This window comes from Engraulis encrasicolus, chromosome 4 (genome assembly GCF_034702125.1).
Source record: "Engraulis encrasicolus isolate BLACKSEA-1 chromosome 4, IST_EnEncr_1.0, whole genome shotgun sequence".
Classification (NCBI taxonomy): domain Eukaryota; kingdom Metazoa; phylum Chordata; class Actinopteri; order Clupeiformes; family Engraulidae; genus Engraulis; species Engraulis encrasicolus.
In genome coordinates this window covers 25,871,217-25,890,097 of record NC_085860.1, presented here as the reverse complement: position 1 = coordinate 25,890,097, position 18,881 = coordinate 25,871,217, and the positions used below count along the sequence as shown (strand labels likewise).

Genomic DNA, 18,881 nt, shown 5'->3' with positions numbered 1-18,881 from the left:
AACATGTCATAACATTAACATTATGTCAACCCTTTCATGTAGAGACTGTTATTATCTTATTGTCACCAAAAAATAATGACAATGGCCCGTTTACATGAAACATTTAATTCAGAACTAATTCATTTTTTTATTCTTCTTCTTTGAAAACGTCATGTCAACAGCTGTGCACAAAGTGCAATGGAATCTCGACAGAACTATTTCATTCTGAATTATTAATTTGGAATTAAAAACATCATGCTAACGTGGCCACTGTCTCATCTATTGCGTAAGACTCTTAGAAATGTCCTAGCAAAGTTGTTGTAATGCAGGTAAGCTTTTCAGCAAATAGTTCATAGGACAGTTGTCAATCCCATCTCCATGAAAGGGCTACGTGACAGACCCACGAGGAAACCCACGTTCTCATTGTGGCACAGCACTCCACAGCACACAGTGCACACGATAAGATTGCATTTATGCCTCACCCGTGCAAGGGGAGCAGCTCAACAGGCATCCAGTGTGGTGGGACATCAGGTACTGTGTTCAGGGTACTGCACATCAGTCATGGAGGAGGATGGGTAAAATGTCCTTTGGCTACAGGCCCAACGCCCTAAACTCATGCCAATGAATGCCCCTAACTTTATGTACTTACACCAGCACAAGTAATTGTGTGCACTGAAACTCTAAGAAATGCTCAGCCTGAGCTGTGTTTGTAAAGTGGAATGTGGAAGTTGATGTGGAAGTGTAAGCGTAATTACGCTTAAATATACAGTTTGAAATGTCATTTTAAAAAGGGATAAGAGTCAGTTTCTGTTGTGCATGACCAGTTGTAAGGTTGACATTGGACAAGTCATTTTCAGAATAAGAGAAAAAAGTAAAAATTGAAAGGGAAATCTTGGTGAGAGTAAAATGTGCGTAAACAAGAATACTGTATTGTAATTAGAGCAAAATAAACTTGTACACACAAGTGCGTTTGTACATGTAAGCTGTGAGCAAAGCATAGTATCTGCAACGTAGGCAGACACATATGCAATGGCCATCGAGCACCACAGGGTGGCAGCACAGGGCACCAGAAGTTCTGTTTGAAAAGCTCAACACATCAGTGTCATTTCCTTAGAGTGGATGATGGAGACAGTGATGTGACCCAGTAGAACTTTCATGTGTGTATGGACATAAGGAAGGTCTATAACACGAAACAGTATCTATCATCCTAAGTAGATTTCTTGGCACACTTCATCACATGTAAAACTTCGGGGTCATTTCTAAAGACATTCTACGTGAAATAAATGTGTCGTTGGGTCCTTAGCTACAATAATCAGGTTATACACCATAAATATATCATATCACATTTTAAATAATAAAATACGCGTCTCCAATAATTATGCAGAGTTATTCATTGCAAGCTGCAGGGGGTAGGCCATGTGTAGGACAAAGAGTGTCTTGGTGGGTGGTAAAGCAGCAGATTAGAAGTGTAACATGGGTATAAAGTGATCCCAGAGAAAACAATAGCATACTGCAAGAAGTCTGTATAAACATGTTACTTCTTTAAATACATACAGTATATGAGACAGATAAAGATGATGGTATGATGGTATGATTGCCTCTTATATAAATTATAAATGTATAATTTCATATAATTGTTTTATATAATTTATATGAATTATATAAAAAAAGGAAGGTGCCATAAACAAAGTGTGTATAAAGCGAATCCTACACTAATTAGAAGGTCATAGTGAACTCAAGGCACTTCAAGCAACACTGGGTAGATTTTGTCGTTAGTCACAGGACAGGTTGAAAATGTGTTGTTGCTCAGGGAGAGAGAACTGAAGAGAGACATCTCATTCTTCCCAATTTACTTACTTAGGGCAGTTATAGTCCATTGAGCATTGCAAAGAACAGATATCACATTTTGTGACGCATTTAGAAGTGCCTTTCACCCAGCAATAAGTTGATGAACAACTGAAACAATTTTGGGAATGTTACTGTATCAAATGTCATGGTCAAAAAGCTACTTACAGTAGATGAGAAGCTTGAGGCTCTTTTCCACTATCAGTTTTCTGGTAGGCCTAAATCTTGACACAGCGTGACTCAGCCTCCACGTTTTGCTTTTCGATTGGGCACGACACAGGCACAACACACGACACAGCTCAATCGAAAAGCAAAAAGTGGCGGCCAAGTCGTGCTGTGTCAAGCTGTAGGCCTACCAGAAAACCGTCAGTGGAAAAGAGCCTTTAGTGTAGCCTTAAATGAGAACCTTAAAGTGCCCCTCTTTCCATCTAGTCTCCGCAAACATATACTGTATACTGCAAAAGTGAAAGAAGTTGAAAACACCATACAGAGCTAAAAGAAATGTAAAAAAGCAGGACAAATTGTCCATAAATCTGTATACTGTAACCTAGTGACACTGAGAGAGTTCCACATCGGCACGATCCTATCGATCCCCTATCATGATCAGAGTGGAAGAGCTCCCGGCAACGTGAGGTCACAGAGAGCTCCCGTGCAACAACTAGCACTGACCGCCCCACACAGACAACCAATATGGGGGCAGGTTCAGAGAGACACAAGCGCTGCTGGCTTTAGGGCGAAGGGGAAACAGCTCAACTCTTATGGTTGACTTTGAAGTGTGAATTGTGAAATGACATGACATTGAGATAAATTGGAATCGATCCCACCAGTACGGTGTCGTGTTGCGCTGTGCTGTGTTTTGTTTTGTTGTTGTTTTGCATGCCACGCTGCACTGAGCTGCACTGTACTGTGCTGTGCTGTGCTGTGCAGTGTGGTGTGCTGTGTTGTGTTACACAGTAGGCCTATGTGTTGTTCTGTCATATGTTATGTTATGTTGTATTATGTTCTGTTATCTTGTGTTGTGCTGTGCTGCATTGTGCAGTGTTGTGGTGGGGGGCGACTGGCCATTCCGACATACCGCCATTCCAACAGTATTTAATTGTCATTCCGAGCCATTTCGAATACTTTTAACATTGTTGCAAGTACGTAAAGGTGGGTGAACAACGTTCAAACTCAATTGACATTTGCAACAATGTTGCTACATGAGCTGAAGTGGAGAGAGTGACAGCGCAAATACAGTATTAGTGTATAATTTAGTGGCTAATTTTGTCACGGTCCAAATGCCCTTACATGTAAGGTCTGAAAACAGTTCCTGCAAGCTTTTTTTTGCAATAAAAAGTCAATGTCGGAATGGCGGTACGTCTGAATGGCGGTATGTAACCGTTGTGTTGTGCTGCACTGTGCTGCTGTACTGTAGTGTGTAGTGCTGTTTTGTGCTGCAGTGTGCTGGGTTGTGCTATATTATGTTGTGCTATGTTGTGTTGTGGATTGCTGTTCTGTGCAGTGTTGTGATTGGCAGTGCTTTACTGTACTGTGCTGTGCTGTACTGTACTGTACTGTACTGTACTGTACTGTACTGTACTGTGTCGTGTCGTGTCGTGTCGTGTCGTGTCGTGTCGTGTCGTGTAGTTTTGTGCTGTGCTGTGCTGTGCTGTGCTGTGCTGTGCTGCGCTGTGGTGCACTGTGTTGCGCTGCGCTATGTTGTGCTGCGCTGTGCTTTGTTACATTATGCTGTGCACTGTGGTGCTGGGCTGTGTTGTGTTGTGCTGTGCTGCTACGTTATGCTGTGCTGTGCTGTGCTGCGCTATGTTGTGCTGTGCTGCTCTATGTTGTGTTGTGTTGTGCTGTGCTGTGCTGTGCTGTGCTGTGCTGTGCTGTGCTGTGCTGTGCTGTGCTGTGCTGTGCTGTGCTGTGCTGGGCTGTGCTGGGCTGTGCTGGGCTGGGCTGGGCTGGGCTGTGCTGTGCTGTGCTGTGCTACATTACTGTATGCTGTGCTGCGCTGTGCTGCGCTGTGCTGCGCTGTGCTGCGCTGTGCTGCGCTGTGCTGCGCTGTGCTGCGCTGTGCTGCGCTGTGCTGCGCTGTGCTGCGCTGTGCTGCGCTGTGCTGCGCTGTGCTACATTACTGTATGTTGTGCTGCGCTGTGCTGCGCTGTGCTGCGCTGTGCTGTGCTGTGCTGTGCTGTGCTGTGCTGTGCTGTGCTGTGCTGTGCTGTGCTGTGCTGTGCTGTGCTACATTACTGTATGTTGTGCTGCGCTGTGATGTGTTGTGCTGTAGCTTTAAAGGTGACGTGTGGGCCACACGAGTGGCCCTGGCCAGCGCATGCAGCACTCTGCGTGTGGCATGCTGGAAGTGGGTCAAAACAGTCTGTGCTATTTACAAACTGCAATGGAGCCCAGAGGGGGGCCACTGCCGTAATGAATGCACAGACAGAAAAACGGTTTCATGGCCATTTGTGCGGACAAAGGCAATTATGGCCAAGACGGGCTCATGTGACTGACACCCATACTGTAAAAAAAAGAGACGCTTGAAGGAGTTTTGGATGACTGCATTTAGGCACAGGCATAGTCCGATGTACGGCATCAAGTTTTCACACAAAAGTTTTGTACTTCATGTGTATCAGGTGGACTCATGTGACATATACAGAGTAAAGAAGAAGCCCTTGAATGAGCTTTGTCCCATGCACGGCATCAACTTTTCACAAAAGATTGGCCCAGCCGTGGCGGCTCAGGTCATCTCTCTCTCCCAGTCATTTCCTGTCCCACTCTTCACTGTCCTTTCTAAATAAAGTTGCCCCCCCCCCTCCCCCCCCAAAAAAAAACCCACCCCAAAACTTTTTCACAAAGGAGTACTACTTTTTCACGTAGAATTTTGTAGGCCAACAAATGGACTGATGTCATGTGACATTCACACAGTGAATGGGGAAGCCCTTGAATGGTTTTGAATGACTGCATTTGACCAGATCCATTCAAGAACTGTTCAGAAAGTCTGTATGAACGGACACTTTGCACAAAGGAGGTGACTTTTTTCTTAACTTGTTATTATTTCATAAATTGGGTCGTGTGGCATCCATACTGTGAAAAAGACCTTTGAATGAAACATGGGCAACTACATTTAGGCACAATTGCATATACAGCTGGACTGGATTTAAAGATTTTAAAACATTTAAGAAGGGTTCATCCGTGCATAGCTGTGTGTTGCCAGATTTCTTCTTTATCTGTCGGCAGGGGGTGTGGGTCAGGAGGGGGGGAAAGTTGAGGTCAATTATAAGGACCTGGGACCCCCACACAGGACAGGAGGCCCTTTAAGGGCGCTATTGTTACTGGCTATGTGGCATGTAGGCAGTGGCCACCACTCTGGAGTTGGGGGTTGTGTTTGTGTATGTGTAGGCCTATGTATGTGTGCATGTATATGTCTGTACAGGTGTGTGAAGGTTTGCATGTGAATTTGAAATTTGCATTTGTGTGTTTGTGTGTGTGTGTGTGTGTGTGTGTGTGTGTGTGTGTGTGTGTGTGTGTGTGTGTGTGTGTGTGTGTGTGTGTGTGTGTGTGTGTGTGTGTGTGTGTGTGTGTGTGTGTGTACATGTGTGCATGTTCCCATGTGTGCATATGTGTGTGTGTGTGTGTGTGTGTGTGTGTGTGTGTGTGTGTGTGTGTGTGTGTGTGTGTGTGTGTGTGTGTGTGTGTGTGTGTGTGTGTGTGTGTGTGTGGGTGTGGGTGTGGGTGTGTGCGTGCATGTGTGCATATGTGTGTGTGTGTGAGTGTGTATGTTCATGTTCATGTGTGTGCATGCATACATGCGAGTGTGCGTGTGCGTGTGTGCGCGTGCAAGCGTGTTCATGCGCATGTCGTATTACATACTGGGTGTGTGCGTCTCTGTGTGTATTACAAACCCCAACTCCGGTGAAGTTGGGACGTTTGGTAAACAGTGAATAAAATCAAAATGCTATCATTTTCAAAACATTCAATCTATTCATTAGATGGAGAATAGTGAAAAGACAACATATTAAGTGTTAAAACCGAGAAAAAATATTGTTTTGGGGGACATATGTACTCATTTCTAATTTGATAAATCCAACACGTCTCAAATAAGTTGGGACGGGGATCAGTGAAATTTAGTTTCACCGGAGTTGGGGTTTGTACATACTGAGTGTGGGCACCTTGTCCGTGCCGGTGTGTGTGTGTGTGCGTGCATGCGTGCGTGTATATACCTGTACGCGTGTCTCTGTGTGTATTACATGTGTGTGTGTGTATGTGTTTGTGTGCATGCGTCTGTGTGTGTGTGTGTGTGTGTGTGTGTGTCAGTGATGCGCGGGCTGACCCAAAGTCAGCGGGCGCTTGCAGTTATCCGCGGTCGACCGCAGGCACGGGTTATGAAATAATATTTTTAATGATATTCGGGTCGGTTTCGGTCGGTCAGGACCTTTGAAATTATTCCGAATTTTATAGTAGGCAATAGTCCATAGGCTATAGTCTAGAGACATTTTTCTTCGAAATAGATCAAGTTTATTTGGCTGAATAACTATGATGCTGCCCCACGAGCTCTGCAGGAGACTTAATGAGGCTCCTGTGTCCGACGAATCCTCTGTGTGCAACTGGCAACTGGTGCAACCATTGAGTGCATTTAGCAGAACACAGAGGGTGCTTTCTATACTGCAATGTAACATATTTCTTATACAATTGTAATGGTTTCACACTCCTGTGTTGCTCACAGAGTTTGTTTTCATTTCCTGTGTCATACGAGGCAATCCACTTGACGGCTGGCTCCGTCGGCTCCCCAACTAGCATTTTCTGTGCATATGTGAAGTGTAGGCTACCCAGACCCCTCAGAAGTGAACCATGCTGAGACGTTATTGACGTGGTCTTAAGGTCCGTTGTGCGTTGCCAATGACGCTAGGATATCCATAAGACGCACAGCTACTTTTTTTAAAGTGGGTCGGGAAGCGGGTCGGGTCAATATCTTTTCATAAATATGTCTTGCGGTCAGGGCAAGCGGGCGAGCTAGGGAAAAAAGCGGTCGGTTGCGTTTTGTTTTGTGTCGACACGCGCATCACTGGTGTGTGTTTGTGTTACATACTGGGTGTAGGCACCTCCCTTGCAGGTGTGTGTGTGTGTGTGTGTGTGTGTGCATCTCTGCCTGTGTGTGTATTACATACTGGGCGTGGGCACCTCCTCGGTGCCGGTGTAGGAGGTGAAGACCTGGCCCATGAACTGCTCCTGCTGCTGCCTGTAGTTGTTCTGCAGGTAGTCCATCAGCATCACGTAGCCCGCCTGCTGCATCGTCATCACCTCGCAGAACACCTCCAGCTGGAACAAACAACACAAAACACACATAGTTAGGTGGTGTGTGTGTGTGTGTGTGTGTGTGTGTGTGTGTGTGTGTGTGTGTGTGTGTGTGTGTGTGTGTGTGTGTGTGTGTGTGTGTGTGTGTGTGTGTGTGTGTGTGTGTGTGTGTGTGTGTGTGTGTGTGTGTGTGTGTGTGTGTGTTGGGAGGTTGTCCATCAGCATGAAACAGCCCGTCTCCCCGTCTGTCATCACCTTATACAACACTTACAAGCGTGCACACACAGACATACGCACACACACACACGCACACACACGTGCGCACACGTACGCACGCACGCACACATAAATGCACACATAAATACACACACAAATACACACACACACACACACACACACATACACACACACACACACACACACACACACACACACACACACACACACACACACACACACACACACACACACACACACATACACGTGCAGCCACATGTGCGCACATATATGCAAACAGCCTCACAGACTCACAGGCACATACAAAAACCACACCTACACAGGCACAAACCCATGCACACACACACACAAACACACACACACACACACACACACACACACACACACACACACACACACACACACACACACACACACACACACACACACACACACACACACACACACACACACACACACACACACATGTTTGCTCATACAATACAACACACAAATTCACATAAACTCAGAGAACCTCCATCACAGCTACCCATTATTAGAGAGGTGGGAGGCCAAATTAAAATTGACCTACTGGGTCTGGTTCTGCCGGAAACCATTGAGCCTGTTAACACTCAAAATACCCATTTCCCACCATCGGGTGTTTCAGCTTACACTGGAGGTGGAGCAGTTGAAACAAGTGAATTTGCTAATTAATTCTTCTTTTTAAAAAAGTCTACATGAACTATGAAGATATACATGGGTTGCGAGTTTGTAGACATCCCCTGGCTGCGCACTCTTCAAGATCTCATTGTAACAGCTGTCACTCCAAAAAATGAGCTCGCATGGTTGGATGCTTAGCAACTTGCCCCTCCTCACAACACGAATGTTTGTAAACGTGAAATCTATGTATTGCTGACACCAAACTGAGGCCTATCACTCTCCCCCACTTATTTCCTGGCATAAAAAGCCCGTAAAAAATAAACAAACGTGCTTAACTCAACCAACAAACCATCTGGAAAAAAAAAACCCTAACGACAGTCAATGTTGATGTTTCCTAAACATCACGTCACACCTTCAGCTACGTTTTCTGTCCCCAATAAACCTAAGTGTGCTAAGTGTGAGCTATTGGAGCGCAGACATCCGTCTAAGAGGCTTAGCACTCAGGTGTGTGTAAATATTGTGTTGAACTGAGCACCTGAGTCAAAGAGAACAGGGCAAACCGGTTTAGGCCTCCAAGCCAAGACATACAGGGCAGCAAAGGTGTGTGTGTGTTGTGTTGTGTGCTGTGTTGTGTTGTATTGTGTTATGTTGTGTTGTGTTGTGTTGTGTTGTGTGTGTTGTGTTGTGTGCTGTGTTGTGTTGTATTGTGTTATGTTGTGTATGTGCCTGTGTGTGTTCATGTGCGTGTGTATGTATTACTACTGGTATTACCACTGACTGAGTTAGTTCAAAGAATTTAGTAATTATCACTTTGATTCTAAAGAAATGCATGCACACACACAGAAGAATGTGTGCAATAGTGAGGTTCACAGGAGTTCACAGCACTGAACAGACAGGAACATCATCAGGCACTCACATGGTCATTCACAACACATCCCTCTTACTTAAAGCAACACCAGATTGGTTCCCATATCTGTCGCCCTGCAAGTTGAAGTGGAATTGCGTTTCGGTCTGTTAGCATTTGATTTTGAAAACATTTTAAAGATAGAAAAAACCTATTTATATGTATATCTATAATATGTAACCTATTTCTCACGCAGATGGAGTTCACAAAGTTGAACGAAGATGCACGAAGCACGAAGGGTCTGCGTGAGAGCCAGGCTAACATTTTTTGACCTTATCTACAAAAACTACCAATGAATTAGATTTAGCGGTGCAACTGGAGTAGCACGTGGCTAAATGCCTTGTTCAAGGGCCCTTCAGTCATGAGATAAAGGTCAGGTACTGTATGGGCGAATGCAACTTATTCAGTCCTCCACCCACGTCTTTGTTCTACTGGCAGGGGAATCTAGCCTGTGACCAACCCTCACTAGTGCTTATTTTAACATAGCATCATTTTGTGAACAAAAAATTGTGAACATTAATGTCATAATTTGATGTATTGAGAACCAGAATTAAGTTTATGCCTTCAGGCCACAATTAAAACCATTAAACGCAGAACAAAAGAAACAAGTTAACAGGACACACCCACACACAAAATCCCTGCAAACCCTATAACAAAAGAAAATAAAGCCATTTGAGAGGAAGGATGATTGGAGAGATGTTGTGTGAGTTTGAGTGTTTTCAGATTTTAAAGAAGGGATATTCTCTGTCAGGTGTATCTACATGAGCACTGTGTAGCCAGAGAGACAGCATAATACTCATAGAATCTCTGGTGTAGCAGCGCTTGTTTCCGAGGTAAAGATGACAAAAAAGTCTCCATTTTGACCTCCCCTGCCTGTGGCAATGTTCCCGCTCTCTAATGTGTATTTACCAGCCTCTTGCCATTCAACATTCAACATGACTAAGCTACTGACTCAGACACTTAAGGCTTTTACTGGCTTTTACTCCTTTGATGTGTGAGAGAAGGCCCTTTTCAGTCACCTAACCTCAATCTGAAAATTTGAATGTTTGAAAGACTAATCACGGTGACAAATTGCGCTGCTGGCATTCCAACAAGTCTCAACATATAGGGATACCCCATACAGAAACCGATGGAAAAAAAGACTGAAAAGTCCCATAATTGATTTGCCTTTTGACCGAAAGGGAAGTGGGTACAAAGATATTTGTTCTGTTTTCAAAACACGCCTGATGACAAGAAAAGGTGGCTTGGAGAGTCACGCCAGGCACCTGTTTAAAAGCACACATGCTGCCGTGACGGGGGGGAATGTCTGTTGGCGTCACTGGCGTCAATAACAATGTTAACGTGACTGGATAATGGCTTTGGGAGGAGTGGGCGGAAGAGGGAGTGGGTGTGTGTTTCTGTGGTCTGGCCTTGGGCTACTCACTTCCCATGCTGACTGACAAGTCTTCACAGGTTGTCAACAAAAATGACAAAAAAACGGCACAACAGATAACACACACACCCTACAAAAAACACAGCCCCCCCCTCTCTCTCTCTCTCTCGCACACACACACACACACACACACACATACACGCACACACACACACACACACACACACACACACACACACATACACGCACATGCACACACACAATTTTCAACACCCCTGAGTAGTCCAGTCAAGCAGGCACAAACAGAACACACCTGACCAGGCTTGACAAGCACGAAGGCAAAATGCAAACAACACCAACTTAGTCCAGTACCGACAGGCGAGCCCAGTTCAAAGATCAAAGCCTTTTGACATGTATACATAATAATCCCCACACTGAAAGCCATAGAATACAATACAAGAAGTACTGTATATATACACACCCTCATACGCACATGAGCAAGTGCACGCACGCACACACACACACACACACACACACACACACACACACACACACACACACGCACACACACACGCACGCACGCACACACACACACACACACACACACACACGCACACACACACACACACGCCCGCCCGCGCACTCAAATATAGGAAGAGTGAATATAAAAGGGACAAATGAGGTGCTATAAGGACCTGTGCTTCGGATATGGCCACAGTGTTTTTGAAGACGATCCACTCGACGGTCTCTGAGCAGGGGGGCGTGGTGAGGGAGCCGTTGTAGATGTAGTACTTGTCAGTGGAGTTGGGGAGGAGGCCGCGCAGGGAGAAGGGCTCCAGCTCACTACGCTTACCTGCAGAACACAGACAACACACAGTCAGAAGAAATAAACACTGTGGCCACGTTTACATGCCGTTTTTAATTCCAAATTAATAATTCAGAATTAAATAGTTCCATCGAGTTTACTTTGATCTTTAATTTAATTCTGAATTCGGAATAATGTCAGAGAATTGGGGCATTGAACAGCTTATGATGATGTCAAAGGAGCTTTGGGAGGCTTATGATGAGGGCAAGGGGGCGTTGGGAGGCTTATGATGAGGGCAAGGGGGCATTTGTTCAAAAAGGTTTGAGAACCGCTGACATAGATGATGACAGAGAACACAGCTGATACCATTAAAGACATATTGTTACGATATTAAGTCATTTCACCTACCGTAGCGGCTTACACTGTTGATCCCCTCTATTATCGATGCATAGTTTTCATTGTCATCTTCACTCGTCTGTGTACAAAGAGGAGGAAGAAGATTTTCAGATTAATTATTACTCTCTTGAATGATGTTAAACATGTAGCAAATGAAGGGTTCGTTGCAAAGTGGTGTATATCCATTTTGTAGGATGTTGGGAAATTGACATTTTTGTATTGGGCATTCCATTGCATTGCATTGCAAAAGGCATTTTTAAAAGTATGTTCTCAACACACTGGAATGGCAAGAATTCACACATACAGTTAGGGCCAGAAATATTTGGACAGCAACACAATTCTCATCCTTTTCCACCCTATACCCCACCACAATGAATTTGAAATAAAACAAACAAGATGTGCATTAACTGTAGACTCTTAGCGTTAATGTGAGGGTGTTAAAATCCAAATCGCATTAACAGGAAAGAAATAGCAACGTTTTTTTGTGTGTGGTGCCCACTTTTCAAGGGATCAAAAGTAATTGGACAGTAGGCTGCTCAGCTGTTCTCCAGTCAGATGTGTGTTATTCCCTTACTACACCATCACCAAGATGTCAACAAAAGGTCCTAGAGTTCATTTAAAGAGTTTCATTTGCATTTCCATATATTTTTACGGAATCTCCATGAGATCCTAAGTCCACCTGTCACTATCAGTGATGCAAGCCATTATAAGGTTGAAAAAAATCAAAAGAAACCCATTTGAGAGATGGGGAAACATTGAATGTGATCAATTCAAGAGTTCAGAATATTGGAAAAAAGAAATTTCAGAGCAACACCAAATTACCTGGCAGACATGGAAAGCAAATGCTGTGAATGACAGACATTATTCTGTATGTGGTGAACAAAAACCCATCTCCCAGCAGTTGGCCAGATGTAGAACAGTGTCCAAGAGGACGGTGGATACATGTCCAAGGCAACAATCAAGAAAAAGATCAAGAACATTCAGGAACACTTCACCACAGGAAATACAGAGGGTTCACTAAAAGATGTAAATAATTGATTGCATCAGAAATAGCAATACCAGATTCGGCTTTGCCAAACAACGTCTAAAAAAGACTTTATAGGTCTTGAGCTACATCCTTTGGACAGAGGAGACAAAAATAATCGTGTACAAGAGTAATGGGAAGAAAAGAGTATAGAGAAGGAAAGGAACTGCTCATGATTCAAAGCATACCACCCAATCAGTGAATCATGGTGGTGGCAGTGTCATGGTATGGGCATGCATATCTGTCAATACTATTTTCCCCTTGTATTTATTGATGATGATGACTACCGACAAAAGCCACAGGATGAATTCTGAAGATTTTCAGGCTATATTATCATGTCATATCTCACCTAATGGTTCTGACCTCATTGGACAATGCTTCACAGTGCAGATGGACAATGACCCAAAGCTTCATGGGAAAGCCACTAAGCCATTTCTACCCCAAAAAAGTGGAATATTATGCAATGGCCCAGTCAATCACCTCACCTGAGTACCATTGAGCAAGAATTTCACTTGCTGGAGGCCAAACTGAAGGGAAATACCCTAAGAATAAGCAGGAACTGAAGACTGTTGTAATAGAGAGCTCACTATAGCATCACCAGGGATAAAACCCAGTGTCTATTGATGTCTATGGATTGCAAATTACAGGCTGTAACTGACTGAAAAGTATTTGCAACCAAATAATTAAAAATTGAACGTTTGATGTATAAATACTAGACTGTCCAATTACTTTTGGTCGCTTAAAAATTGAGAGGCACTGATAGAAAATGTCATAATTCCCTCACAGTTCACCCGATTTGGACGCAAACACCCTCATATTAAAGCTGAAAGTCTGCTGCTAATGTACATCTCATTTGTTTCATCTCAAATCCATTTGAGATGGTGTACAGCGCCAAAAAGATGAAAATTGTGCAGATGTCCACATATTTATGGCCCTAACTGTAGGTGATAGGACCTCTGCACAGTCATTTCCAATGATAAAATGCAAAAGTCAAAAATGGTGGATACACCATTTTGCATCGAAACCCTTCAAATGTTTGTTTGTTGATGAGCTAAAGGACATGTAATGCTCACAACATGATCCTTGCTATTAATAGAGGGAATCATCATGTACTTAGTATAATTCGCAGTGTTAATTCAACACTTAGAGAGGAGGAAGAACGACAACAAGCGTGTTAAATTTGACTCTCCAATGGATTAAATAACCTCACCAAATTGCTGTACTGTGTACAACACATACAAATGATCACCCAGAGCAGTCAGGTGTGCATCCCCCAGGGTCAGTGAGTGGAGGTCAACAGCCTTGCTCAAAAGTCATTAGGTCAAGGTCCAAAGGTCAAACTAAGGGAACTACTCATTCCTCTCAACCTGCCAGTGTGGGAACTGCCTCTGTGATGACCTTAGAGCTGACTCTCACTCTCATTGACCTAGTATATCCGGGACTCTAAATGAACACTAGCCAACCAGCGAAATGCTGGTGAAATTTCAGATTGGCTGGAATAAAAAATCTAATTACTAGCCACTGTGATTCATAAGTGAGTGTGTGTTTGGCTAGTAAGATTAGCATCTACTCGCCATTTTGGCTGGTAATGAAAAAGTGCATTTAGAGCCCTGCCTATGTCTTATGACTAGCTGTCAAGCTTCATCATCACAGTCTGTTTTTGTTGTTGTTTCCATTTTTTGGTTTAAGTAATGACTCGTAAAAGGACTTGATGACTTGAACTTGATGACTACATACAGTTAGCACACTCAGCATATGCAATTAGCTCATCCTGCAAATGCATAGAAAAGTGTGGAGCATGCTCTTGACCATTTCCCGATCAAGCAAACAAAATGACGCAGAGGCTTAAAACTGTTAACATTATCTCTGATAAGGAAATAAAACGTTAATGATTCAGCATGTGTTCATCCTAAAACTCTCCTAGGAGTGATACACTTTTTCAAATGTTCAGGACCTTAACGTCTTAACTTGCAGCAAATGTTTGTTTTTATTTAGATTTATTTTTAGATTTACTGCTACCAAAGATTCAAGTTGTATATGGTATGAGAAAAAAGACAGATCTGACTGAACTCTGAACTCTTTCTGTAAATATCCGTTTTTTCCCATTTTATCTCAAATTCATAAAATACTTAGCCATGATTTACAACACCTGCCTAATCAGAAGAAAACTGACAACAGATTACATGGCATACAGTTTGGCATATACCATGTCATATAGTTTGGCATATACCATGTCATATAGTTTGATAGGCACACAATTAGCACAGTAGTCAGTAGATTTTTTTTCTCTGTAGAAATATTTGTGGGGACTAAACATGGTCGAACAATCCCACAAACAGGCCCACCGACACGGTGGGACAAAGGGGTATGTTATCCCGGGCCAAGGGAGATGAGGGACCCAGAATTGGGTCCCCATTACATTGTATGTATTGGGTAGGGGGCCCTTTCTGATGACTTTGTCCTGGGCCCAGCGAAAGCTGTCACAAACACTCGCTTACCAGGAGAGATAAGTTCTCATGCACAGACAGGTAAGTTATCTATGGATTGTGGTCTGAGCGTCAGCAGTAGCCTGCACACACACACACACACACACACACACACACACACGTGCATACACACACAGACGAAAGCAGAGGCCCCACCCTCTGTACTGTATGCTAGTTTAGACATGTCAGGTTTCTATGTCCTCTCGCTTTTCTCCTCTTTTCCCCTTTTTACTCTCTACGTTCTTCACAAACACACACCCACACACATAAACACACACACACACACACACACACACACACATACACACAGACACCACACACACACGCACACACAGACACAGACACACACCCACCCACACCCACACCCCACACCCACACCACACCCACACCCACACCCACACACACCCACACACACACACACACACACCCACACCCCACACCCACACCCACACCCACACCCACACACACACACACACACACCCACACCCACACACACACCCACACCCACACCCACACACACACACACACACACCCACACCCACACACACACACACACACACACACACACACACACACACACAAACACAGACACCACAAACAAACACACACACACACCACACACACACACACACACACACACACAGACACGCACGCACGCACGCACGCACATTCTCAGAGATGCATACACAAACTGAAGCAGAGGGAGTTGGAGACAGAGGGACAACAGGATTATGTCTTCAGTGACTGTACGGGTGATGGTTGACGGATTTTCTTTGACAGTTTTCTTTCTGCGTGCTTAAACACAAATGCAGTAGACAATGTGTGGTCAAGTCGAAACATACTGGCTCACAGCAGCTGAATTCGGAGTATAAAACAAGACATGACATGAATAAACAAGTGTGTGTACGTAAACGTGAGTCGCTGTAGTGGGAGAAAACGATCCTCAAGTGTACTCTTCCCATTGCAGAGAAGAAATGAGCTTATCTTAACACACATTGTGTAACAGGATCTTTTTTTTGTTTCGTTTTTTTTGTTAATTGCAGAGCATTTCACTCAACCCTAAAAAAAACCTTAAGTGCTCGGTTATAGCACCACAGCTATAAATTAGGAAATTAAAGAGACTGTACGCAGCATACTGTAAGCAATGCAAGTAACAAAAAGTAATGAAAAGGTAAATCAAAATGAATGAATGAATGAATGAATGAATGAATGAATGAATGAATGAATGAATGAATGAATGAATGAATGAATGAACGATTGAACGAATGAAGAGTAGAGTAGAGTAGAATAGAGTAGAGTATCATTTATAATTCCTGAGTGGAAATTAAGGTATCCAGTAGCATACATAAATACAGAAATCACAAGACATTACACACATCACACTGTGTATCAACCATATATAGCTCACTCTCACATACAGTACATTCAGCCCAAGGCAGTTCACTGTCTCACACACAGACATAGACAGAAAATAGACAGGCATAGACAGACACAGACACAGACACAGACACACATACAGACACAGACAGACAGACACACGCACAAAAACACACACACGCACACACACACACACACACACACACAGACACACACACACACACACACACACACACACACACACACACACACACACACACACACACACACACACACACACACACACACACACACACACACACACACACAGACAAATAACAAATGCAGCTATCCTAGTGCGGAGTGCAGAGTCCTAGTTCAGAAAAGTTGTTCCTGATTGTGTGTGTGTGTGTGTGTGTGTGTGGGGGGGGGTATTAGCAGTCTCCACCCAGGCGTAGGATAAGAGTTCAGATAGAAGAATGGGTGGTGGGGGTGGAAACAGCCAGGAGAGGCGTGCAGATAAGTACTTGCTGAAGATACAGTACATTCAAAGGCAGTAGTGTTGGAGAGAGAGGTCCGCACACTTAAAATCCTTTTTGTGATCCAGCCATGAAACAATAAAAGAAAACGGATTTTAAGTGTGCGGGGACTGCGGACCTCTCTCTCCGAAACTACAGTCAGCCTTTGTCCTGCACCTTTTCCTGGGATGTGCACAATCTTCACCTTCAACTCATCATACATTCAAAGGCAACATTTTACCACATACACACAAAATAAAATAATTAAAATCTCTCACCTCGAACAGCACAGCCAGGGCAGTTATTCTGCCCCCCTCCCTCAAGGCCTGGTCTATGGAGTCGTAGCTACTCTCATGGCAGTAGATCTGCATCTGTATGGCCCACACACACCAAGCTGTTAAGTGTCTAGGCCCAGGCTTATACAGTATATTTTGAATTGAAAACGTTATTACAGACTCAGAATGTTTAATAAAAAACATAAAAAGCACATAAAAAACAGACAGGTACATCACAAATACCAGGATACATACAGACGTCTATACCATTGCTTCCACATTTCAGATAAATACCTTGTATCACTCTGCCTGGTATCAGAAAGTGCAGATATTATACCATTGCTTGACCCAGCAAGTCTACCAATAAATCTACAGGCCTACATAAAATTCCTCAACAGCGCAAGAAAATTCCTCAACAGTGCAAGGAGGTTTTGTTTTTGGTCACATTGGTTTTCCTGTCTGTCTGTTTGTCTGTCTGTTTGTTTGTTTGTTTGTCTGTCAGCAGGGTAACTCAAAAAGTGATGAATGGATTTGGATAAAACTTTTGTGGAGTTGTTGGAAATTACAACAGGAACAAGTGAGTACATTTTGGTGGTGATCAGAATCACGATCTAGGATTTTTTTTTAAAGATTCTTCAACATTGCGGGATGAGGCGAATTTTGACATTCCAGTTTCTAACTCCACAAAAAGAAGGCAGAAAGACTTATTAAATGTTTTCTTTACAGTACATCTGATATGTAACATTCCATGTCACTATGACACCTTACAGCGTATATCATTTTAGCATAACACATTTTTCAACCAATTATTTTCACAGTGTGTCTTAATGTATCAACATGTCACATTCCATTAAGCATTAAAAAAACTTGTTTACTTGTTTACTTGTACATATAATACATATGTATTCAGGCTACATACAGTAATCAAACCTGACCTTAATTCCAAACCCTAAGGCAAAGTGTGCACTCTCAAAACTAAAGGTCCTAAATGGCCCGGTAACTCTTCTGGATGACTCAACGGAGCAAACCATTGCATCATGTGACAAGAAATGGGAGTTTCCCGGTAGAAATGGTTCTTTAGAACCTCACATCATTATCTGCAGTAGGAGCTATGTTATGCCAGCAGTGTCCAAGGGTTTCTTACAGAGCCACAGCAGTTCTATGAAGCACTGAAAAACTTCTAATCCACACCATCACTCTGAAGAACCAGTATTTACAGTACACTTACAGTTACATACTTTACATTTTGTGCAAGTACTGTACACAATGTTTCTACATTGTTTGTTTCACTGCACTTCATCATTATTATAGGTGCATTGTGCCAGGGAGTTTAAAGTAAACACTACAGTAACCTGGCAGTATTGTAAGCAGTCGTTAAGTGAAGAGAGAGGAGGAAGGGATAAAAGGAAACTTGTCTTCACAGTCTGTTACAAAACACAGTGAATGGAACGGGGATAGGTGTATACCTCCAGAGGAAACTTGACCCCGTTTAGACTGTGCTCGGATCCCTCGGAGGTGGCGTTGCAGCGGCCCCAGTGGAACGTGATCCTGCCCACTTTAAACGGAGAGCGGAGACCGCCCCCACTGAGCAGGAACTCTCCATCCACGTCTATAGCCACTGAAAAAACACAAAACGACACAACAGTTAAGATGCTGTACCTTTGGTGCCAGTTTGGGACATGGCATAGTGTTACAAAGACTGATACAACATCTGATATTTTTCATTTGGAGAAAATATGCAGATGTGAAGTAAAATATAAGGCAATGT

The 18,881-nt window shown here is 43.4% G+C and overlaps 1 protein-coding gene across 1 annotated transcript in view; it reads right to left on the bottom strand.

Annotated features, from left to right (window-relative positions):
* ptprz1a (protein tyrosine phosphatase receptor type Z1a) overlaps positions 1-18,881 on the bottom strand; it is an 89,937-nt gene that overhangs the window by 34,816 nt on the left and 36,240 nt on the right. Inside the window, exons 4-8 of the mRNA XM_063196991.1 lie at positions 18,580-18,731; positions 17,117-17,209; positions 11,467-11,533; positions 10,949-11,106; positions 6,975-7,125 (exon numbers count right to left, since the gene is read on the bottom strand). Of these exons, the coding sequence (XP_063053061.1) occupies positions 6,975-7,125; positions 10,949-11,106; positions 11,467-11,533; positions 17,117-17,209; positions 18,580-18,731 (621 nt within the window). The remainder of the gene's footprint in view (positions 1-6,974; positions 7,126-10,948; positions 11,107-11,466; positions 11,534-17,116; positions 17,210-18,579; positions 18,732-18,881) is intronic.